General features: G+C 39.4%; 1 protein-coding gene across 2 annotated transcripts in view; it reads right to left on the bottom strand.

Annotated features, from left to right (window-relative positions):
* Nucleotides 1-823: 823 nt before the first annotated feature.
* CA8 (carbonic anhydrase 8) overlaps nucleotides 824-25220 on the bottom strand; it is an 84227-nt gene continuing 59830 nt past the window's right edge. The window contains exons 8-9 of one of the 2 annotated variants that reach the window (XM_065902746.1): nucleotides 20466-20635; nucleotides 824-4318 (exon numbers count right to left, since the gene is read on the bottom strand). In XM_065902746.1, the coding sequence (XP_065758818.1) occupies nucleotides 20501-20635 (135 nt within the window). In that variant the 3' untranslated portion in view covers nucleotides 824-4318; nucleotides 20466-20500. Of the gene's footprint in view, nucleotides 4319-7786; nucleotides 8349-20465; nucleotides 20636-25220 lie in introns of those variants that run through there. The other variant, XM_065902747.1, reaches the window with a different exon arrangement.

Here is a 25220-nt window from a genome sequence, read left to right as displayed (position 1 = left end):
TTGCCTGGAAAATCCCATGAAGGAGCCTGGTGGGCTGCAGTCCATGGGGTCGTGAAGAGTTGGACACGACTGAGTGACTTCACTTTCACTTTTCACTTTCATGCATTGGAGAAGGAAATGGCAACCCACTCTAGTACTCTTGCCTGGAGAATCCCAGGGACGGTGGAGCCTGGTGGGCTGCCGTCTATGGGTCGCACAGAGTCGGACACGACTGAAGCAACTTGGCTGCATGCAGCAGCAGCACAACATCTATGAAATGTTTTCCAGTAAACATTTTCATGCAAGGACTAACAGTAAGCATGGCCCTGGGCTCTGGGAGATGCATGCTCCTTGGAGTTAACTGCTCTCCTGTACTTATCTGGCACAAGAGGGTACCACCTAATAACTTCATTCACTTTTCTTTTCTGTGGATATAGAAAACCAAGATCTGTGGAAATATAGGTTTTTCTTACCTGGTCCCTGTATTTTCCAAACTGCTTCATGTTTCTGGTTATGTATGAAAATTGAGGTTTACCATCATAACTACTGAGTCTAAGAGGAAAATCCTCATAAGAGACTTCATAGACACGCATGTGAATTGTCTAATAGGGCCCCAAACATATTTCTTGAATTTTTGGAACTATGTCATATAAAGATCACTTCTAAGTATGAGTAGAAGAGTAAGGGGAACCATGTTAATTATAAAGATTTTGTTGTTGTTAAGATTATTTTATTCAAACAAGATTTGCTGAGAACAGTTTCTATTAGGAAATTTATTTAATATGACTGAAATTTCCAGGCGTTAATTTTCCTCCCAGTCTTTTACTATAATAACACTGTAGATTTCCTTTATGTCACAAAGAAGCATCTTCACATTATAAAAGATAACATGTTTTTCATGCAATGTATAGACTTTATTATGCTTTAAAAAAAAAAAATCCCTTTGGACCAGATTCTAATTTCAGAAGAAAATTCCTATTGAAGTTGACTGAATTCCAATGTAATTTGAAAGCAACTAAAGTTTATCAAAGGAATTTTGCAGTAGAGTCATTCTGGAAATGAATCCAGCCCAAAAGGGAATAACACAAGCGTATCTAGGTCTTTGGAGCAGTGCTAAGAAATTCTTTAAGTTTTATTGACTCACAAAAACTACAGTGTTCCATTGGATGGTAGGAATGTAAAAGCCTTACAAGTCAGTCATTTATGCAGATTCACTGAAGTTTTAGAAATTGAAAACTTTCTTAAAACTCAATAGCATCATCCTCAAATGGGTATTCCTATATAACCAGAAGTAGAAAATGTCTGGTATACTTTATTAAAATGTAATCTAAGTCAAACACAACATAAAGTTTCCAATAAAACTTTTTCTTCTATATTGTTATCATTCTTAAAAAAAAAAAAAGAAAGAAAGAAAAATCCATGTGAAGGGTCACGTGTCAGCACCACATGACCTGAGTGTCAGTTAACAGTGTCACACAGAAGTGGCACAGGAGCGACTTCCTGGTGGTCCAGTGGTGAAGAACCCACCTTCCAAGGCAGGGGATGCACTTCCATTCCTGGTCAAGGAACCAAGATCCCACATCTAACCCTGACTGGGGAATAACACCACAGGGGCGACTAGAACCGTATACGCCAACTAGAGAAGACCCTGAGCACCGCAATGAAGACCCAGCACAGCCAAAAAAAATTTTTTTTTAAACTAGTAGAAGAAAACACCTCCTAACAAAGGAAGGAAACACAGCAAAAGAAGAACAAATGTTTCTGTGAGCCTCTCTTTAGGGATTGTGTTACATTATTGATGTAGAATGCCTCATCGTTTACATAATACTCCATACTATGATGCAAATAATAATCTGTATGAAATAAAAGCTTGCTTTTTATCATATCGATATCTGCTATATTAATATACTCTAACAGAAGTGCATGGATTCTAAGGAAAATGAGGCTTCTGGGGTGCCTCTTCATGCACATGCTATTTTGAGGCACAGTCTTGTAGAGGTCAGACTTGAAAGTCATTAATCAGCACATACTAATTAATTGTTCTTAATTAAATAGAAAAATAAAATGGAGAAAATTTCAGAGTAATAAACACAGTAGGTTAATGACTATTATTGTTATGTCAACTTCACTTTCAAGAAACTTTAAGTTATCCAAAAGCATGAGTCTACCTTCAATCACAATGATGGTATTTGACACACAATTTTGCTTACTCAAGTGAAAATCCCAAAAGGAACTTGACAGCCTAACCTTTTGAGTAATGTACCATCTTAGATGACAGAGCATTACAGCCAGAGTGGCCACATGAGAAGCTCCACAGACCCGCTTCCAAGTGAAATAACCATACTGATAGAATTTTTTTTTAAAGTGAGGGGAGAACTTCCCTGGTGGTCCAGTGATTAAGATTTTGCCTTCCAACAGGAGGTGAGGGTTCAATCCCTGGTCAGGAAGCTAAGATCCCACATGCCTCATGGGTAAAAAAGGGAAAACATTTAAAAAGAAGAAGAAGAAGCAATATTGTAACAAATTCAGTAGAAACTTCAAAAATGGTCCAGAAGAAAAACTTTAATTAAAAAAAAGAAGAAGAAATGCAAAGTGTCCAGAAATTTTCCTAAGGACATGCAACAAATGGAGAAAAATGTATTCAAGAAAACTCTCCTGAATCTCAGTAAGATTGTTTGGAATCTGAACCATAAACACACTCAATGCAGTTTAGCAGGATTAAATACCCATTTTAGGTGGATATGGCCAGGAAGATGGGGTTCCTTCTTCCCTCAAACCTCAATCAAGGGATCCTTAAAAGGTTTACAGAGGCTAACTTTCAAGAGCTCCTAAGCCCCCTTCCTCCACCCAACCCCCACTCACAGAGCAGAGTTTTTCCACCCAGAAGCAGACGGAGAATACTTAGCACCTTTCTCACCTTAACCTCAGCTTATTCATAGGGTGAAAGTTTCATGCTGGGCAAGGCAAGCCACAAAAACCAGAGGCTTCACCCTGACCAAGAACCCTGCTTGCAAAGCACGAGAGTCAATCCACAAGCAAACCACTGTCCCCACCCACAGCTCCAGAGATATGACTCCAACTGCCCAAGTCTCCACCATGAACCATCTTGGCTTCCATTTTCAGGGACATTTGGTGTGATTTTTTTTTATTTGCATTTAATGCTTTTGATTATTACAAACTCCACCCAACACATCTAAAATCTCTCAACACATACTTCCTAATTCCATCCTAATTCCATCTAACTTTGATATTTTGTATCACGAAATCCCTCAAAATTGGGTCTATGTTACTGAAGTTTTACAAGAATAATTATAACAATGACTAATAACATATACTAAGTACTAGCTTTGTGCCAGGCACTCTACTGCTTTACATAAGTTATCTCTTTCTGCCACATCTAATTGCATCTAAGCATATGCTTAAATTTGCCAGTAGCACTTAATATTAATTAAAATAAGGATATTGATCATCTTCAAAAGAAATATCTCAATATACTGACGTGAAACCTATAGAATAAAATATTCTAAAGACTTACAAAATGTATACCACTTAATTGTTATGCCATACTATTAAATTTATGTTTCTATTATGGAAAATAAACCTATAAAATAAAAATAAAGTATCTGCTTTTTATCCTATTTATTTCTTACACCTTTCTCAAATTCCTAGAAACCACAGCATCTCATATGTCAAATAAGTATGATTAGATTCATATATTCAATTAAATCCTCTAACTATGAAAGTAATATATAAAGTAAGTATTATGTTCTTGCATTAACTCCCAAATTATGTTGTATAACAAATCACCCTGATGTTAATCATGGTACGAGGGTTGAAAAGTAACACAGGATAAGATTTTTACTAATCCTTCACATTCCATTTTGAAGCTGTATGCTGCTCTTGATCAGAACTCTCATTTTATTATCAAGAATTACATTATTCTCCGAATGAGTGAATTTTCTGTTGGAGACAGGAAATGAAGGACTGCAAATGCTGGAAATGTATTTTTCCTGTCTCAGTGTTAATACATGATATATATGCATTCATATTAACAATAACTCTGAAAACTAGTTTCATTTCCTCTACACATAAGCAATAAACAGTAAGTGCAAAAATGTGAATACTAGCAGCAGTGATGTGGATACAGAATACGGGGTTCCATTTGAATGTACAGCCATTTCTAATATTTCATTAGAGCATGTGTACAGGCAACTGTCGCAGATGTCCATCACAGTTGGATTAGATGAAGAAAACAATGCAGGCTTTGAGGATAAACCGAAGCTGCAGCTCAAAGTTTTCATTTCTTATCCAAGGGCACCATAGGACCACTGTCTTCCTCCTTCAAGGCAAAAAAGAAGGAGTCAATTATGTTACTGACATTCTTCCACAGCAAACTGAAAAGTCTTTTCTACAGTCCAACAGGAGGCAGCAACAATGAGAAGTTTCATAAGAAAACATGGAAATTTCAAAAATATCTTCATGCTCAAGTTTGTCATCTCTGCAATTTTTCCACCAAGTCTACCATAACTTCATTTCTTTGACAGAATCTATTAATGCAAAATTTCATAGAAACATATATTTTTAACCCAAATAAATGAATGCTTGAACTGTTTTCTAAAGAAAAAATTTGTATGTCATGCAAAATAATAAATAAAGCTTTTAAGTTGTCATTAATTTCCCGTGTAATAGTTGCAGGTGGTAACTAAGCACAAAGACCACTTCTTCCTAGTCCCCAAATTCTATTAAATAAATGAAGAGATAATAAATACAGAATAGCACAGGAAACAATCAGACATTTTGAGATAACTAAGAGTCTTCTCATTTAGAAAACAATATCAGCTAAGATTTTCATTCAATACGTCTACTTATGTTACAACAGATGGACTGGGAAAACTGACAACTGGTTCATACAGTTGCTAAACATAAACTAGTCCAATTTTTTGGGCAACAAATATCTATTAAAATAATGTATATACTTTTTACCCAGAATTACACTTCTTGGAACTTATGATAGAGATCAATCACCTAATTATACAAAAATTTTATGTATAAGAATATTCACTGCAGAAAAAAAAAACCTAGAAAAAAACCAAACAATTTCCTTCTTTAATAAACTATGATACAATAGAATACTTTAAAATTGTTCATACATGATACACATATAGATTTCCTTGTATATATGTACATACACATGACTACACATTTATTTATATATTCACATCAGTTCAGTTGCTCAGTCGTGTTCAACTCTCTGCAGCCCCATGAACCACAGCACGCCAGGCTTACCTGTCCATCACCAACTCCCAGAGCCCACCCAAACCCATGCCCATTAAGTCGGTGATGCCATCCAACCATCTCATTCTCTGTTGTCCCCTTCTCCTCTTGCCCTCAATCTTTCCCAGCATCAGGGTCTTTTCAAATAAGTCAGCTCTTCCCAACAGACAGCCAAAGTACTGGAGTTTCAGCTTCAACATCAGTCCTTCCAATGAACACCCAGGATTGATCTCTTTTAGGATGGACTGGTTGGATCTCCTTGCTGTCCAAGGGACTCTTAAGAGTCTTCTTCAATACCACAGTTCAAAAAGCATCAATTCTTTGGCACTCAGCTTTCTGTATAGTCCAACACTCACATCCACACGTGGCCACTGGAAAAACCATAGCCTTGACTAGATAGACCTTTGTTGACAAAGTAATGTCTCTGCTTTTTAATATGCTGTCTAGGTTGGTCATAACTTTCCTTCCAAGGAGTAAGCGTCTTTTAATTTCATGGCTGCAATCACCATCTGCAGTGATTTGGGAACCCAGAAAAATAAAGTCTGACTCTGTTTCCACTGTTTCCCCATCTATCTGCCATGAAGTGATGGGACCGGATGACATGATCTTAGTTTTCTGAATGTTGAGCTTTCAGCCAACTTTTTCACTCTCCTCTTTCACTTTCATCAAGAGGCTCTTTAGTTCTTCTTCACTTTCTGCCACAAGGGTGGTGTCATCTGCATATCTGACGTTATTGATATTTCTCCCAGCAATCTTGATCCCAGCTTGTGCTTCCTTCAGCTCAGCGTTTCTCATGATGTACTCTGCATGTAAGTTAAATAAGCAGGGTGACAATATACAGCCTTGACGTACTCCTTTCCCGATTTGGAACCAGTCTGTTGTTCCATATCCAGTTCTAACTGTTGCTTCCTGACCTGCATACAGGTTTCTCAATAGGCAGGTCAGGTGGTCTGCTTTTCCCATCTCTATATGGAACAATTTATTAGAAAACATTAGTAATGCTAGGGTATATATTTCCAAACTAAATTTCTAATAAGATAGTGAGCCATGATCAAATATTTTAAGATTATGCCTCAAAGACATGATTTTGAAGGTAAAACAGGATGCTGTTTATATACGTATTTGACAACTATAACCCAACAAATTATAAATCAAAGTGACTGACATAAAACTGATGATCCACATTGTCAAGCCTCAGCATTAGAACTTTTTAAAGGAAGCCTAAAGGTCAGCATGCATGAATTTTTTGCAAAAGGGAAATAAACTGGAGGCCCCCCTGCCACTTGCTCAAATATGTTCCACATAACTCTGGAAGTTAGGTGGAAAAAATGGATCTATAGTCAAAAAAACAGTGAAAACTCTGATCAAATTGAGTAAAACATGATTCTTTTATACGAAATCATATGTCTCTAATATGCTAATGTGCATTGTTAATCTCCAAAAGGAAAATATCATATTCAGGATTCCCCAAATGTACGGCAACAGTCACCTCTTGATTTAACAAACATCTCGAGGGAATACTGCTCTGCAGAACATAGTTGGGAAAGGGTGTTCTACAGGTGGAGATTACAAGTTTATGAAAGTAATTCAATTTCATTTTAAGAATATATCCAATTATTCTAAAAATTAAGTTGTGTGTGCTGTGCTTAATCACTCAGTTGTGCCCGACTCCTTGCAATTCCGTGGACTGTAGCCCGCCAGGCTCCTCTGTCCATGGGGATTCTCCAGACAAGAATAATGGGGTGGGTTGCTGTTCCCTCCTCCAAGGGATCTTCCCAACTCAGAAATTGAACCCAGGTTTCCTGCATTGCAGGCAGATTCTTTACCATCTGAGCCAGGAGGGAAGCAAAAAAATTAAGCTACCATGGTCCAAAACATCAATTAGGCAAAAGATAGATAGATAGATAGATAGATCGATCCTCTTTTCCTTCTGTCAATCACCATCCCTCTACACACACACACACACACACACACACACACACACACACACACACATCACATCACATACTGTAAACCCTTCCCTTCAACCTCCCAATACAGTATATAGCAATTTTGGTTGGAAAAACATTCAATTTCGTTTATTGTGATTACGTAAATATTATTCAGCTTCCCAGGTGGCATTATGGTAAAGAACCCAGCTGCAAAAGCAGGAGACATAAAAGACACAAGTTTCATCCCTGGGTTGGGAAAATCCTCTGGAAGAGGGTATTCAAACCCACTCCAGTTTACAGAGGAGCCTGGTGGGCTACAGTCCATAAGGTCGCAAAGAGTCGGACACCACTGAAGTAACTTAGCAAACACAGAAATATTATTCAGAGCTGAACTACCTGTATTAATATATCATTCATTTTACTTTCTTGCACAACTTTTTGTTTTCTCTGGAATGAACCGTTATCTCAAGCTTTCCTCACCTAGGTACTCAATCCCAAATTGCCTACAATTGTCTGACACTCCTCTTAAGAAGTTAAGACATATCACACAGTCTATCAAATTTGTATTCCTGGAGGAAGCTCTTCTAGAACCTTCTCGCCTGCTCATATCTGGACTCACACCCTCCACACTGGCCACCTTGCTTCACCATCACTCTGGGGATCTCCTTTGCCTTTCTCTTTGTCGGGTTTCCTGGTTCCCACATCTGTTTCCTTGGATTACTTTGGTCAAGCACATCAGCCATTTGAGTAGAGGTCTTCCTGCCAGGGTATTGACAGATGAGTGGGGGAGGAGGTGCACAGTAAGGATGTTATTTAATCACCCTGTCTTCAGAAAGGTTTCCTGACCCTCAATCGAGCCTATGTGCCTTAAGAGAGGAACTCTCCCTTCATCACAGCATAAAGACTTCCGGGGATCCACCACAGATTAGGGGGGCACCTGGAGATGTAACTGCTTCTCCCACAGCTATTAACAAGTCCAGATGATTTGAGCCTCCTTCAACTTCTAGACACATCTGTTGCCACCAAGTCCAGGGACTTTGAGAGATTCCGTCATATAAACAGCCTTGTTCCTCGTGTGTGATAAATCCATTCCCGCACAACCACCTGCTTCCAAAATACTCTTCCTGCCGTCTCTTCTTTTCTCTATTCTTGTAGGTTTTCACACTTTAAAAAAAAAATCTTTCCTGTTATTTAACACACTTCATGGCAGAAACAAAATTAAACGCCTTTCTATTTAATGGATTAACCATGATTTGATACATAAGTTCCTTTTTATGCATTTGTATATTTTCTAAACTTTCTCTAATTATTCTATCATTTGGTAATCAGAACATAAATTTACTTGCAGGGAGGGAAAGGTGACACAGATGTACAGAATGGACTTGTGGACACAGTGGGGAAGGGAGAGAGTGGGACGAATGGAGAAAATAGCATCAATATATATACGCTATTGTGTGTAAAGTGGATAGCTGGTGAGACGGTGTTATAAAACACAGGGAGCCCAGCTCTGTGCTCTGTGATAACCTAGAGAGTTGGGACGGGGGCGGAAAGGGAGGCTCAACTGGGAGGGGGATATATATACAATTATGGCTGATTCATGTTGTTGTATGGCAGAAACCAACATAACACTGTAAAAAAATTTTTTTAATTTACCTGGTATAATAATCTAAAGAAACGACATTTGGAATATACAAAGGTAATCAGGCTGACTTTCTCCCTCATTAGGACTTCCTCCAAATACTCATTTGTCTATATATAAATAATAAGAAAGTTTAACTATAAAAGGAAATTTTCTATTACCCAATGATCATTGTTCATAATGAGACCTTGAAGTAAGGCCATAATCTTAAGAAGTCTTCTAAATCATCAGCTATTTCAATATAATTATAACAGATGCTATCTTTCATGTGACTATTTCTGAACCTTAAATTATCTTCTATGAAGACACCCTAGGGAACGAGTGCAAATCAAATTACCATTGAAGAACTTCCTGAAAAGCTCTCAAAAATAAAAAAGCACATGTGCACGTGTGTCCTTCTTAGAAGTTGCAGTTGCTTGGCTGACCTTTGTTCCAGGGAGTTTGGTTCAGCTAATTGATAACCCACTGCCGTGTCCCTCTTTAAGTAAGATAATTCAGTAAAAAAAATCTCCAAAAGCAGAGTCTTTATACTACAATAAAAAAAAATATTAAAGAATTTTTTAAAAAGAAAGAATGAAACTCAGAGATATTAGTAATTTTGTCAAGGTCACACAGCTAACTGGTGTTGGAACCATCCTTCCACCGCTGCACCACAGGGGGCCTCCACATTCACCCCAGTGCTCGTCACTGAGAGGAGGGTTTGAGAGATGCTTGTTGTTCCATTCTATTATGTATTATTTGAATTTTCTGCTGTGAACATGTATTCTATTTAGAGGCACAGGGACAAAGAACAGAAAGAAAATCAAAGAGTGACTCTTGCCACAGCAATTTCAATAGGTAAATGGAGATGAACACATTTCAAGACAGTGAGGAGTTAAAAAGAAGATGAGAAAGAGGAGAAAAGCATAGAGTGACTGGTTTTTAAAAGGGCAAAAACACCTTGAACCCATGATGCAAGCATAAATTAGACTAACACTTAGGGGATATTGGGGCTTCCCAGGAGGCACTATTGGTAAAGAATCCACTTGCCAATTCAGGAGACACAAGAGACATGGGTTCAGTCCTTGGGTTGGGAAGATCCCCTGGAGAAGAGAATGGCAACACACTCCAGTATTCTGGCCTGGGAAATTCTGGCTGCCTACAGTCCATTGGGTCACAAAGAGTCGGACACAACTGAGTGACTGAGCACCAACTGGGGATGATATTAGCAATGTGATACCAAAAATGAAAACTTGGATGTCCTTTTTCCCTAGAAATCTCAATCCTAAGAACCTATCTAAAGAGATAAGGAAGGACTTCCCTGGTGGTCCAGTGGTTAAGACTCTACCTTCTAATGCACAGAGCACAGGTTCAGTCCCTGGTCGAGAAGCTAAGATCCCACATGCTTTGTGGTGCAGCCAATAAATAAATACATTTTTAAGAAAGAGAGATAAGGAGGCAAAGATATGCAAGGAATTCATAATGATCTGCCCTTTGTTATTTGAAATGTGCAGTGAAAAGAGCTCAGGGTTTGCAGTGAAACCTACCTGGGTGTGAACCTTGGGTTTGCCATGTACTGTCTGTGACCTGAGCAAGTTACTCAACCCCTCTCATGGAAATAAGAGAACATGCCTCACGAGATCAATGTGAGGATTAAATGAGATAAAATACAGCCTAGGGTCTGAAACACGAAACAGCGTTCGTTCGTTCTTTCCTGTCATCACTCACTAGAATGTGTCACTTAGAATGAAGGTGTGGGGTTTCTCTGGCGGCTCAGTGGTAAGGAATCTGCCTTCCAGTGCAGGGGGCATGGGTTCCACCCTCGGTCCAGGAAGATCCCACGTGCAGCAGAGCAACTCAGCCTGTGCGCGTAACTACTAAGCCTGCGCTCCAGAGACGGAGCCACAACTACTGACGTCCACACACCTAGAGATCGGGCTCAGCAACAAGAGACGCTGCCACAATGAGAAGCCTGTAAACTGCAACAAAAAAAAAAAACTGCCTGTAAACTCTGACCCAGCACAGTCAAAATAAAAAAAAAAGTAAATAAAATTTTTTTATAAAATAGATTGAATGTGTAAACTTTAACCAAAACTCAAGAACACATCAGGTTGCTTTGTATATCGCGTACATGTTGTTATTGTTTAACTGTTAAGTCATATCCAACTCTTCTGCACCAAAGTATCATAAACCACTAAACATAGCTTTTAAAGTTCTTCCCAAGCAAATCTACCTTATGCTATTTTGACACTTTCTCAATCTCAATTAGCACTAAACTCATTAACAAAACTGTTTTATACACAACAGTAAGTCACATTTTTCTTCCTTCTTCCCTAATCCCAAGTGTGTTGTATGGGTGATTGAGTATCTAATTACTTCTTAATTGAATGCACATATTACACATTTTTCACTAGGTTCAAGTTTAATGCCTTCAGTCCAGAAATCAAAGTCAATGAAATTAAGCTGAATTGGGATTTGAGCAACTATTTTCAGGAGAAGGTTTGTATTATGTCTAATTATAAGTAAATGTGGATTTTAGCATTATTTCCCATGGAAATATTTCAGGTTCAGAAATGTGCCATAAATGACTAATTTAGATGATTAATAACACTGTTATTCTTATTTACAATCTTTTATTCCTCATTACAGTGATTTTATTGCTGGGACCCACCAAATATAATCATTCTTGAAATAAAAGATACCATTAGAGAACCATTGGTTGTACCCCGACTAAAATTAGAATGAACATTCATTCATGTTTGTGAAAAATTACATGAGTTTCTCTGTACCATAAAGGTTACTGGAACTCTCACATGCTGCTAACACAAGAAAAACATAAATCTTGGAATATATTCATCAAAAATATTCATTTATGGCCAACCATAAAAAATATTACTATCAAAATGGTGCTTCAATTCAGTTCGTACTTTAGCAGGACACTATTTCTTGAGGCTTTTTGTTTTTATTTTTCCTTTTGCATTATGCAGGAGTTAAAATAAAAAACCTCTGAAGTAGGTATCTCATACAATGAGATCATTGTTTGCTTGTTCCTAGATATGGAAATCAACCATCTGTAATAATTTAGTTGAAGGCCTCTTCAGGCAGAAGACTAGATTAAATAACTTTCTGAGATCCAATTCAACTCCATGCTTTTAAGATGCTTTTGAAAATGTATTCTGCAGACAAGCCCTCAAGACTCATGAGTTTCTAACCACTAAAAGTATAAGAATTCAGAAACTGCGCAGGCATTTAAAGAAGCAATGTGATAGAAAATTTGTTGTTTTTCAGTCGATAAGTCATGTCTAACTGTTTGCAACCCCATAGACTGCAGCATGCCAGGCTTCTCCGTCTGTCACCATCTCCCAGAGTTTGCTCAAACTCATGTCCTTTGAGTCTGTGATGCCATCCAACCATCTCATCCTCTGTCATAGCCTTCTCTTCCTGCTTTCAATCTTTCCCAGCATCAGAGTCTTTTCCAAAGAGTTGGCTCTTTGCATTAGGTGACCAAAGTATTGGAGCTTCAGCTTCAGCATCAGTTCTTCCAAAAAATATTCAGGGTTGATTTCTTTTAGGATTGACTAGTTTGATCTCTTTGCAATCCAAGGGACTCTCAAGAGTCTTCTCCAGAGCCAGAATTCAAAAGCATCAATTCTTCAGCACTCAGCTTGCTTTATGGTCCAACTCTCACATCTGTACATGACTATTGGAAAAATCACAGCTTTGACTATACAAACAAGATAGAAAATAGACTCATCCAAAACCAATATGGTTTTACTGTTTTAACAATTAATTTATTCTGAGAATGGTATTACTGTGCTTAATCGCTCAGTTGTGTCCGATTCTTTGGACCTCATGAACTGTAGCCCGTCAGGCTCCTCTGTCCATGGGGATTCTCCAGGCAAGTATACTAGAGTAAGTTGCCATGTCCTCCTCCAGGAGATCTTCCCAATCCAGGGATCAAACCCAGGTCTCCGGCATTGCAGGCAGATTCTTAACCATCTGAGCCACCAGGGAAGCCCATGAATACTGGAGTGGGTAGCCTATCCCTTCTCCAGGGGATCTTCCCGACCCAGGGTCTCCTGCAATGCAGACGGTTTCTTTACCAGCTGAGCTACCAGGGAAGTCTGAGAATGATATTACATAGTGTCAAATTTCTTAATAGGAGAAACCTCCAAATTATCCAACAAATATTTCAGATTCTGTATAAGATACTGGGCATTGTCTAGGCTATTTTAGCATTGTATGCTACCAAAACTAGTTTTAACTGGCATGTTTGTTCAATTAAAACTGAAGGATCACAATGATCAAAATGGCCATCATAAAAAGACTACAAGGAGTAAATAAGGGAGGAGTGTGAAGAAAAAGGTACCCTCCTGCACTGTTGGTGGGAATGTAAATTGGTACAGCCACTATGGAGAATATACGAAGGTTCCTTAAAAGACTAAAAATAGAGTTACCATATGACCCAGCAATCCCACTCGGGCATACATTGAGCGATAGTTCAAAAAGATACATACATATATAGTTCAAAACAATGCATGCACCCTAGTTTTCACTACCACACTATTTACAATAGCCAGGATGTGGAAGCATTCTAAATGTCCATCAACAGAGGCATGGAAAAAGAAGACGTATTACATATACACAATGGAATATTACTCAGCCATAAAAAGAATGAAATAATGTCCTTTGCAGCAATATGGATGGACCATAAGGAAACTGGAAGAAAGGCTAGTCTGCAAAGGGTGATCATGGGACTTTTCTGGTGGCCCAGTGACTAAGACTCTGTGCTCCCAATGCAGATGGCCTGGGTTGCATCCCTGGTCAGAGAACTAGATCCCACATGCTGCAACTTAAAAGAGATCCCATGTGCTGCAACTAATCCCTGGCTCAGTCAAATAAATAAATAAAAATAAAAATTTTTTGAAAAACACACAAGAGTAACCAAGTGGATTTGAACAGCAACAAAGGAAAATTTTTTTTAAAAAGGAAGATCATAAATTCAATCTTTTATATACTGAGTCTGAGATTCAGTATACAGGTCTTTGGCACATGCAGAAGAAAAGTCATGCAAAGAGTTGGGCATCCAATACCAGAGCTTAACAGGGAGGCCTGGTGCAGGCATATAAACGAGGGTTGTCTGCATTTGGTGGTAACAGAGGCTGTGAGTGTAGGTGATTCACCTACAGAAAGGAGGCCCCCTAGGCTGAACCATGAGGAGTCCAACAGCAAGTGCCCTCCAGAAGGGTCCCTTTATGTGCTGGGTTTTCACAGTTCCCTGGGTCTATGACAAACATGCTTTCCTAAGTTTCGACGACAGAGGGGATGACAGAGGACAAGATGGTTGGATGGCATCACCAATTCACTGGACATGAATTTGAGCAAGCTCCGGGAGATGGTGAAGGACAGGGAAGCCTGATGTGCTGCAGTCCATGGGGTTGCAAAGAGTCAGACACGACTGAGCGGCTAAACAACAACAAAGTATCTATGAACTTCATCATGGAAAAGAAGAACTAGAAAGAACTGACAGTAAATGAGGTGGAAAATGAAATGAATGCTTCTTGGTGAATAATCTGTTCTTAATAAGCCCCAAACTGAAAAAATAAAACTGAAAAATCGATTTGAGGGAATACTAATAATGAGCATCCATGAGGAAAGAGACACAATACAACATGTTTAGGTGAGATAAACCTGGTCTTGGTGTTTCTTACGGAAAATACATGAAGTTTAAAATAATGAAATCTACTATACTTAAGGTATCATAACATATTAATGTTCAACATAAAAGCTGACCCATGACTGCAAAATGTTTTCTTTTCTTCCTCCCAAATACAGTTTTGTTTAAATTCAAGTGAAGGGGGGAGGGAGAAATCATTCAGCAATTTCACCCTCAATAAATCATTAACATTTCAACACACACAAAAAAAGAGACAGATATGGAAGTAAGGATTATTTTCCTTCTTTGGTCATCTTGAAGAAATGTCTATACAGCTTTGATATTTTTCATTCTTGGGTTAATAATAACTTTTATATCATACAATCAACACATAATAGATGGGTTGAGCATCCTTGGTATTTTGGCCTTTTCTTGAAATCATTTTGAAGTCCTTTAGGAAATTCATTCATTTTTGGACAATTCTATATGATACAGTAAATAGAAAACAGCTATATCCATCGAGCTCTCATTTTTCACCTTAATGCTGTATATCATACTAAATTATTAGAGTGAGTCAAGTCCAAGTTCTATTGACTAAAAATATGGCTCTGAGCTTTCCATTTATTCTGGAAGGATAATAGCTTTTGCCTACTTGATCATTCAGAGTTGACATTATCCCTTCCCCACACAGCCCCTCCTTTTCCATAATGGCCTGGCCTTTTCTAACCTCCAACTTTGCCAGGTTATAAAAGAAAACTGATACGAAATTGATGCTAGCTATAGCATTTATTAAACTTAAGAAGACAATGTTATTAACTGCAAAGGTATACATGGGGAAGAATTCAGTACAGTCTGAATGTGACTTCAAAGACCCAGAAAGGGTCTTTGCCCAAATATGAGGGTAAGTTTGACACAAGAATCATTCAGAGATACTTATCTTTTCTCTTCTGTTTTTTTTTCTGTTTTGTTTTTTTTCTAATCTATTTGGAGCACACGTATTCAGTTCAGTTCAGTTCAGTCGCACACTTATAGTTTCCCCTTATTTAGAGTTCTGCAGCATTGGTTTTTACAGAAAATAACTATAACTAACTGTAGCTACTGTAAACAAGTATGCTGCTTAACAATTAAACTGAGTCACGGGGGAACAGGAAAATTTTTAGACAGAATAGCTTTCTAATAATTGGCTAATATTTAATGAAACAAACAGGCAAGTAATTATTTCATTCGAAGATTAGTATCAATATTATGATAGAGTCCAAAGCCATATTCAGACTGTACTGACCTCCTCCCCATGTGTACTTTTGCAATTTATAACATTGTGTTCTTAGATGTAATAAATGTCACAGGTAGCATTAAGTACTATAACACTAACCTTTCAATGAAATAATTACTTGCCTGTTTGTTTCATTAAACATGAGCCAATTTTTAGAAAGCTATTCTGATTGTTCATATATTTGCCTGAATCCCCTGTGACTCAAATATTGTTAAAGTGTACACATGTTTGCAGTAACTATAGCTAATCATAATTGTTTTCTGTAAAAACCAATGTCAAAATTCTAGATAATCTCCTTTCCCTCCCTTAAAAGGGAAAATGAGACGTGTGCTCCCAATAGATTAGAAAACGAAAAAACGGAAGAAGAAAAAAGTTAAGTATTTCTGAAAGATCCCTGTGTCAAACTTACCCTCATATTTGGGCAGAGACCCTTTCTGGGTCTTTGAAGTCCCAGAATAATTACATTATTATGCCAAGAGCAGCAAAGAAACTGGCCAGAAAGCTTGGTCTTATTTTTGGTTTGTTGTTACTAAAGTTTGGTTCTCCAACATCCATACAGTTTAATGGGTAAATTGTCTCCCAGAAATCTGAACTAGCCTTGCATCTGGATGAGTTATATGTGAACTCTTTAAACAAGTACAAAACCATAGTTCATACTTCTTAAATGGTAATATAAAAAGTCCCAGGTAATTCATAGGAATAATAAGTCTCGGTTATCAAAACCCTCCAGATGTCTAGACATGTCATGTAAAAATGAATGTCATTTTAAATTCCAAAACTAAAGTTATTTTAGTAAAGCACAGCTAAAATAAATCTGAATTATTTTGAACATTTTTTTAGAAAGCTATCAGAAAAAAAGTTTTTTTCCTTCTCAGTTCTAAGAGCTTAAATGAAACATTCATGCATTAAATTCAAAGTCTGACTGTCAAATCATTTCACTTTAATAAAAATTTGAATTACCTGCCTTAGGGCATTATTAAATATCAAATAAAAAGCACACATCCATAAGTCTGATTTCCCAATATAATTTTTATGTAGAAGTATGACTAGATTTGTATTACACGTTTCAAGATAAAAGGATCAAAAATGTATTCATGAAAAGATACAGTCAGAAGTGAACTCATCTTTGAGAGAATTTCTGCACCATTCTTAGGAATCTGGGAAAAAATGACCCCCTTTCAGGAATCTCAGCCACCAAGACAAGGATAGCAATCCATCCTCTCTCTTAAAATATCTATACTGTAATTAACTGAAGACTTTGAGAATTACACATTGACTTCCTATCATACAATGAATACAAAACATATGTATCTGAAATATATGCAATCTCCTCATAAACATTTAAGTGTGTATGTGTGTGTGTAAAGACAGAGATAACATAGGGACGATTATTTAGATATTTAGAGAGGCAATTTGCATGGAGGGCAAGATATGGATCAAAAACTCAAGCCAATAATCTCATTTCATAGAAAGCGTCATTTATAGTTACTGATATTCACAGAAAAGTATACCAAGCCTACACTGGATAAATTCATAAACTCATATCCACCAGCCTCACTGTGCCACTCTGCCTGCCCTCCAATGAGTCCTGTCTGCAAGCTCTCCCCCCACCTCCTGCTCCAAACTTCCTCCAGCTTCCCTCCCCGACTCTCAACTCTTCCCCAAGCCCCCTTAAACAGTAAAGCAAGTCACAAAAGGCTGTCTATAAACCACCACCTCCTTCCTTCCTCTGACCGCATGGGAAGTGTCCATTCCCATAATAAAGTCAGCCTCCACTTGTGCTTAGAATTCCACCCCCTGGCAACTTTTCAGAGACTTCACTGCTAGGATTAGCCCCTCGATAAACAGCATCTTCAGGCTGCCCACCTACAGGCTCGTTCCCACCCCCATATAGAAAGTTCCAGTATTTCTTAAAAAAAAAAAAAAAAAGCCTTCATTTGGAATGAAACTGGGTTATCTGTAGAGATACAGACAGACCAAGAGATGGTCATACAGAGTGAGGTCAGAAGGAGAAAAGCAAATATATTAATGCATATATGTGGAATCTAGAAAAATGGCACAGATGAATCTATTTGCAGGTCAGGAATAGAGATGCAGGCTTAGAGAATGAATGTGCGCACACAGCAAGGGGAAGGAGGGGTGGGATGAACTGAGAGGGTAGCACTGATATATGCACACCACTGCTGCTGCTGCTGAAGTCACTTCAGTTGTGTCCGACTCTGTGTGACCGCGTGGACTGTAGCCCACAAGGCTTCTCTGTCCATGGCATTCTCCAGGCAAGAATACTGGAGTGGGTATACGCCACTCCATACTGAATACTGTGTGTATGAGAACACTGGAGGAGTGCCCTGCTCCAGAGGATCTTCCCGACCCAGGGGTCAAACCCAGGTCTCCTGCATTACAGGCAGCTTCTTCACTGCTGGGTGACCAGGGAAGCCCCATATATACACTACCATGAGTAAAATAGATAGCTAGTGGGAAGCTGCTGTCATCACAAGGCATCTCCACCTCCTCCCTTCAAACTCCACTTCTGCCCCCTGCAGCCTACACCCCTCATCCTCCTGCTACCCTGAGGGCCTGAGTGCGGAGATGCTCCCTGACCTCTGACCCTCAGTGCTTATGACAGAGGGCTGTCAGTCAGGCTGCCTGAGTGAGTCCAACTTCCACTTCCACTGCTCAGCAACTTTGGGCAAATGACCTAACTTCCCGGTGCTTTGGTTAACTTGTCATAAAGCAACACATAAGATTTTATGAACACATGAGGTCGTCCCCATGTAGCATTAGAACATTATATGTATACACACATGCAGACACACATAATCTATGCCCACGACTCCCACATTCTGTTCAGACCTCTTTTCTGATCTCCACTCTTGAAATTCCAGCTTTCTTCATGACAGGTCTACCCAGTGTAGTGATTGACAAGCCACTCTCAGTTCTCTCTATCTCTCCGTCTCAGACAGAACCTCCTCCAGCTTCCCTGTTGTCACTCTGCCTACACAGTTTCTAAAGCCCCAAAATCCGGCTGTTATCATTGATAATTCCATCTTCTCTCCCTCACATCCAACTTACCCCTAGATATCACTTTCAAGGACTCTTTCACAAATGTAAACCTCCCTCCATCCTCACTGTTTCTAGTCTGGTACCCAAGCCTCCATGCTTTGCACCTTGGTTAACCAATGGACTTCTAAAATACCTTTCTACTCTCCCAGCCTGACCCACAGTAATCCAGTCCATTCATTCTCCAGCCACTGTGATCTCCTGAGAATATAAAGGGGTCAGGCCACTCCCCTGGGAACCCTTAGATGTCAACACATTGACAATGAAATAAAGACATCTAACTCGGATGACAAGGCCCTTGAAGACAGGGCCCCGCCTGACTCTCCCTTTCATTTCCACATCCCAGACTCAGAGGGCTTCTATCAGGTATCTCAGTGCATCGAAGTCTTACCATCTCCACAGAGACAGGACCCTCGAGGGTCTTTGCAAAGGTATTCCCTCTAGCCAAAACCTCCTCCACTCCACTTTTTGTTCTTCTCATTCACGGAATTTATTACAATTTGTAACTGTACTTTTGAAATGTTTTTACATTGTCCTGCTCACTATCTCAGGCTTAAGCTTTGTTTTTGAAAAATATTTTTTGATGTGGACAATTTTTGAAGTCTTTATTGAATTTGTTACAATATTGCCTCTGTTTTACACTTTGTTATTTTGGCCATGAGGAATGTAGGATTTTAGCTCCCTGACCAGCATGGAATCCACACACTCTTCTGGGAAGGAAAGTCTTAACCACTGGACCACCAAGGAAGTCCCAGACTGAGCTCCTGGAGGCCATGAGATTTCAGTTCCTCTGTGACTCGCCCATCCACTGGGCCACTGACACAGGTTGAGAGGACATACTCCCAGTGGACCACTAAACAGTCAGAGCTCTGTCCTGACTCTGAGGAAACTGTTCCAACAAGCACTTTCCTCTCACGGGAAGCAGTGGTTTCATAGCAACACAGTGACCTAGGTATGTGACCTTGGGCAGTCTACAAGGTGAAGAAGTAACCCAGTACACAGGCATTTATATTTTCCTTGTTTGTGATGTTTATTTTGTTAGCTCCTTAAGGGTAAGTAACACATACATTAAATCCAATATATTAAAATGTATAGATTATGTTTCCATCAGTAAAGAAACATGCTACATTTATATAATCACCAAGTGCTTCTTGATCTATCGAATAAAACCACTTCCATAGCGTAAGTATTATCACTCTGGCCCGATCTACCCTCACTACCTACCCGAATAAGCAAGATGACCAAATCTGCACTGGACAAGTGGCCAGCTTTGAGGATCAACAACTCCCAGTCCCTTTCTTCATGCTCCCCATTCATCAGGAGATAACAGCTGCAGTTTCAAGCTACGACAACACAGCAGAGTACCAAAGAAGAAGTACTTGCGTGTCACCATTACCCTGCCTCGGGCGCCTTCCCTTATGAAAGTTAATATTAAAGCAAAACTTATCAATAGAATGAAAGGCTGCACTGCTGGGAAAACATAAGGAATGTAGATTTTTCCCTAATAGGGCATGACATTTTTACAAACCACCTGACTTGTAATGAATGGGGCTTGAGAATGTGTCCTAAATTTCAATGAAGTGCATTCACATTGTGAAATTAACAGGTTCATCATGAGAGCTGCTTTCAAGCGCAGGTTCAACTGTGTGCCTATTTCATTTAATCTCCACGTACCCAGATGAAGACACATCAGCTCCTGTTTTCTTTGGCTACTGAAACGCAGCTCTAATGACTCTGTCACTGAGCGGCTGAGTGGGTCTAAAATTGTCTCCCAAAATCCCATCACAGCCCTCCACGAGCTCTGCCCCCTTCACATGTGTCCTCAGCCTTCGAAATTCTTCAATCTGAAAATAAAAGCAGAACAAAACAGATTAATTGTCGACCGGCCATGAGCAAGATGGGAATCTCATCAATTACTTAAAATAGGCATAAATTACAAGCATTTAAAAAGAGAAAATTAAACTTCAAAAAAGAGAAAAACTGAGTTCATTCTTCCAGAGCTAAGACATTAGACACAACCTCTACAAGAGGAAAGAAGACAACAGAAGCAGAGATATGAAGGCCTCCAGATAAACCCAAACAACTGTCAAAACCTGCTGGATCTGCTCATGCAAAAATGATATACACCTCTCTCAAATAGCTCTTATGGGGACATCTCTAGCAGTCCAGTGGTTAAAATTCAATGCTTTCAATGCAGGGGTCACTGGTTCTATCTATGGTAGGGGAACTAAGATCCCCACATGCTGCTTGTTGCGGCCAAAAATAAAAAAGATAAAAATAAAAAGGAGATAATCTGTAATACCTAAAAGAAAAAAACTTCTATGTCTGTTGTAACATAATAAGAAAAAGTGAACAAATGAAGAAATGTTCTGAAATGCTTCCCAAGTATATCTCTATAATGAATCATGGTGTTACTGTGTGCTAACACTGATTATAAGTTAAATATATTAGATGGAGGCTTTTCGTCAAAAAACTCCCTTTGCTGCTTGTTGAGCCCTCCAAAGAGCAAATAATGCCTCTGATTTTTCAAAAGTTTAAGCCCATCTTCTTCCTGTGGCAACAGTGGTTTTCAAGTTCATCTCCCTTCTCAGGCAGCCTCCCCAGATCCCATGGTCTCCAGTTACACGCTATTGGTTGCCACAGACCCGAGGGACCGATCCCATCAGTTGCACTGCAGTATTCCTGACTGGCCAAGTTGTACCTCCTGAGAACTCACAGTCTGCCAGACACCCCTCGCTGGAAGTGTTTGAGCAAGTAGCAAACACATGATGAGCTTTCGCCAAGCTCACTGCCATCTAGCAGTTGATTTACCTTTGTCAAATCATCTGTTATTTCCTTTTAATGCCACATAAAATCACATGGGACATTCTTCATTCCTTACACAAGAGGAGAAACTGAGGCCAGGCAGGTTAAGGAAGATTCCAGATAATCTGGGTCTGACAATTCCAAGGCCACGTGCCCCCTTCCCAGTCCCACAGCCACCTCTTCAGAAATTCTGGTCATCAGTAGACCCTATAGCCGGCATATATCCCAGGACATTGAGCAATTGTGACCTGAACAGTATCAATCAACCAAAGCATCGCCATCTGTGAATCAGAGGCTTTTACCTACAAAGGTTCACACAGCACCGACACAGACTTAACCTCATCAGGAGGGGAAAAACCCACAAGATGTTAACTAATTCAGGATTCTAATAAAAATCTAGAAACCCCCATACTTTAGAGGACCCATGGGACTCCTATAAAATTTCACCAGTGCATTCTCCTAAGAAGAGGTTCCCTGACTCCAGAAGAGTTGAATCTCATAAGATTCTAATTCAATCCACTCACATCTGAATTGGAAATCAGAGCTGAGAAAAATTAAATGGCTTGCTAGATCAGAACCCAAGTTAGAAATTTGACTTCTTGGGCTTCCCTGGTGGCTCAGCAGTAAAGAATCTGCCTGCCAATGCAGGAGACACGGGTTCTATCCCTGGCCCGGGAAGATCCCACATGCCACAGAGCAACTAATCCCACGTGCCACAACTACCGAGCCTGTGTGCTAGAGCTCAGAAATGGCAACTACTGAAGCCAGTGCCCCCGAGAGCCTGTGCTAGGCAGCAAGAGAAGCCATCACAACAAGAAGCCCTTGCACCGCAACGAAGAGCAGCCCCTGCTTGCTGCAACTAGAGAAAAACCTGCACAGCCATGAATAAATAAACAGAATTATAAAAAGGAAAGAAATTTGACTTCTAAAGTTCTATCTTCTTATGTCTTCAAATACTGTTTGATTTCCCTAAATGGGTTAACCCTGATCCTATTAGAATTGTCCTGTTTTTTAAAATAACATCTACATGCTGTTTTTATATAGAAGTGCCAGTCATATAAGCCACGAGCTGTTAAATCTATATAATGGTTTCTCACTAGACCTTCTCAGGGGTTTATAGGAGGGAATATGGCAGCAGGGAATATTGCTTGTTGCACTTGAAAAATGTCTAGAGCCAAGTCTTCATGAGAATCCCTTATACTTATTTGTGAGGTGCATTTTTCTTAGTTTTCCCTAAGAATGGAGTGAAAGGGAACCTTCTTAGTCAGAGGAGCCTACGATTTTTCAAAACGAAGATGAAGGTCAAGGACACAGACTGCATCCAAAGGCTGGTTCTTGTCTGGTCTCTGCTACCCAAGACCCAAACGACCCAACTGCTCTTCCTTTCTAAGCTCAGTTTCCACCTGTGAATAACAGAGATGATGATGATAACAGTAAACCAGGGTTGATATGAGGTAAATAAGGTCATTCATGAAAACACTCGGCACAGTTCCAAACACACAGAGAATGTTCATAAATAACCACAGGACTTCTGAAGTCCAACCTTCAGCATTTGGAGATGATTATTTAGCTACAATTTTGTATGCAAAAAAAGGAGACTAGAAATAATAAACCAATTGACTAAAAAACAGAAGGTTCTCTTTCCTCCCATTCCCACTGTGTGTGATCATATGTAAGAGCTGCAATCAGAACCTATAAGCCCAGGACAGGGTCACCAATGATCACTGTGGACTCAAAACTTGACTGTCTCAAGGTATTTCAAGAAATACTCCATTTCTTATTGACTCTGAAGCTTATTGCAAAGCTGAGTTAACTTTATATTTATGTATTCTGAACTGAAGCTAAATCTTTCAAGCCCCAGGCCTCAGCCTGAAACAACTTCTGTGAAAACAACTTCTTCTGGAAGAGAAGATCTGAGTCAATAGCCGGCCAGTCTCCAATCACTGCCTTCTCGGAGAGAACTGCTTCACAAGAAATGTTTTTCTCTGATCAGAGTGATGCTTTGAAGACTTCAAACATCAACAAAGACAGGGGAAAAAACACATCTCTCTGAAATGCCAATTTTTCTGAAGTAACCACCCCTCAGAACCCTTCAGTCACTTCAAATGGTTTCGAGTGCGCACTCTGTTATTGCACACCAAAATGAGACGGAGTGAGAAAGGAGGAGAATAATATTCCAAGATAAAAGACTTCAACTAAATTCAAATGTCAGGGCCATACAGGGGCCATCATTATCAATCAGTACGTACGAGTTCATCAGTTTTTAATGCTCCTCTACTTAAACATGGTATTTGTGTTCAGTCAATTTAAAAGAGAGAGATGGAGAGGAGAGAGATTTAACACCTGGGAGACACGTCCTCACCCGTGAAGGTAGAAAGCTGAGCAGCCACTGTTCTCTGAACTGGGTGGCATGACTGTTGGTCTAAGACGTTCGTTCCAACCTTTGCTGACGTCTGACCTTGATGATTCACTCAAAGTTCAGCTTTAAAACTGCTTTCTTCATGACAGCAGTTAATTTCTAAGGTCTGAAGTTTGGCACACATTACTTTTAGTAGTTCCTGGGGTCCTACGCACATTTTGTAATAGACTTGTTTTGATTTATATCTTATGTGTCACCATGCTAAAAGAGAAAACTAACACATAAAAGTCTCATCCTACTTTCCTTTATCATCAGGAAATTCATAATAATACATGAATTGCTGTTGTTATTCACTTGCTAAGTCATGTCCGACTCTTTGCAACCCCAAGGACTATAGCCCACCAGGCTCCTCTGTCCATGGGATTCTCCAGGTAAGAATACTGGAGTGGGTTGCCTTTTTCTCCAGAGGATGGGTGGGATCGAACCCACGTCTCCTGCATTGGCAGGCCAGTGACAATAGTTACAGATCACTTTTTTAAATGTTTTAAATTACACTTATCCAAATCCATTCAATTGTGTGGGTTTCTTCCCATAGCATAGTCTGCTAACCAGAACAACATGAAAAGTCAACCAACCAATCAGGGGCTCCCAGTCCCAGACACCAGGATTCTAGTGCTCAGGAAGATGTCAATGGTTCACGATGGGCTCAGCTGTCAGTACTACACTATACGCACCGACTCCTTCTCCTGGACTAGCAAGCAGAGGTTGGAACCCGCAACTCCTGCATTGGCAGGTAGATTCTTTAAGGCTGAGCCACCAGGGAAGCCCATAACACCCAGCTACTTAGTTACATATGTTACCCCTATAAGAGGACACCCTATATCTTCAACACAAAGTTTTGTTTCTCAATATAATCAACTTAGTAGCCATAGTCATCCGCCTGCCATTTGCTATTCCTTTTGTTATTTTCTGTATCAATCCTCTCTCTCTGCCTCTGTCTCTATATTTCTCAGCTCCTCTTCAAGTGCAACAAGGTGAGGCTCCTCAATTCTTGGTTTTGATTCTAGAATCACACCTTTGCCCTTTAGTTCCTCTCATTTTTACTGCCCTCTCTGGACCTTCTCTATTTTGGACTCTATTTTCTCTGGAACTATATGAGCAGCAACAGTGAAACATTCAAATCTAGGACAGACTGATTCATTTTCTCCTAAGATTACAATTTTTTTCCCTAAATCACTCTAAATTGCAATTTAATGTCCATGTGA

The sequence above is a fragment of the Muntiacus reevesi genome, chromosome 12, assembly GCF_963930625.1.
Source record: "Muntiacus reevesi chromosome 12, mMunRee1.1, whole genome shotgun sequence".
Lineage (NCBI taxonomy): Eukaryota > Metazoa > Chordata > Mammalia > Artiodactyla > Cervidae > Muntiacus > Muntiacus reevesi.
This window is presented reverse-complemented; position numbering and strand designations above follow the sequence as displayed.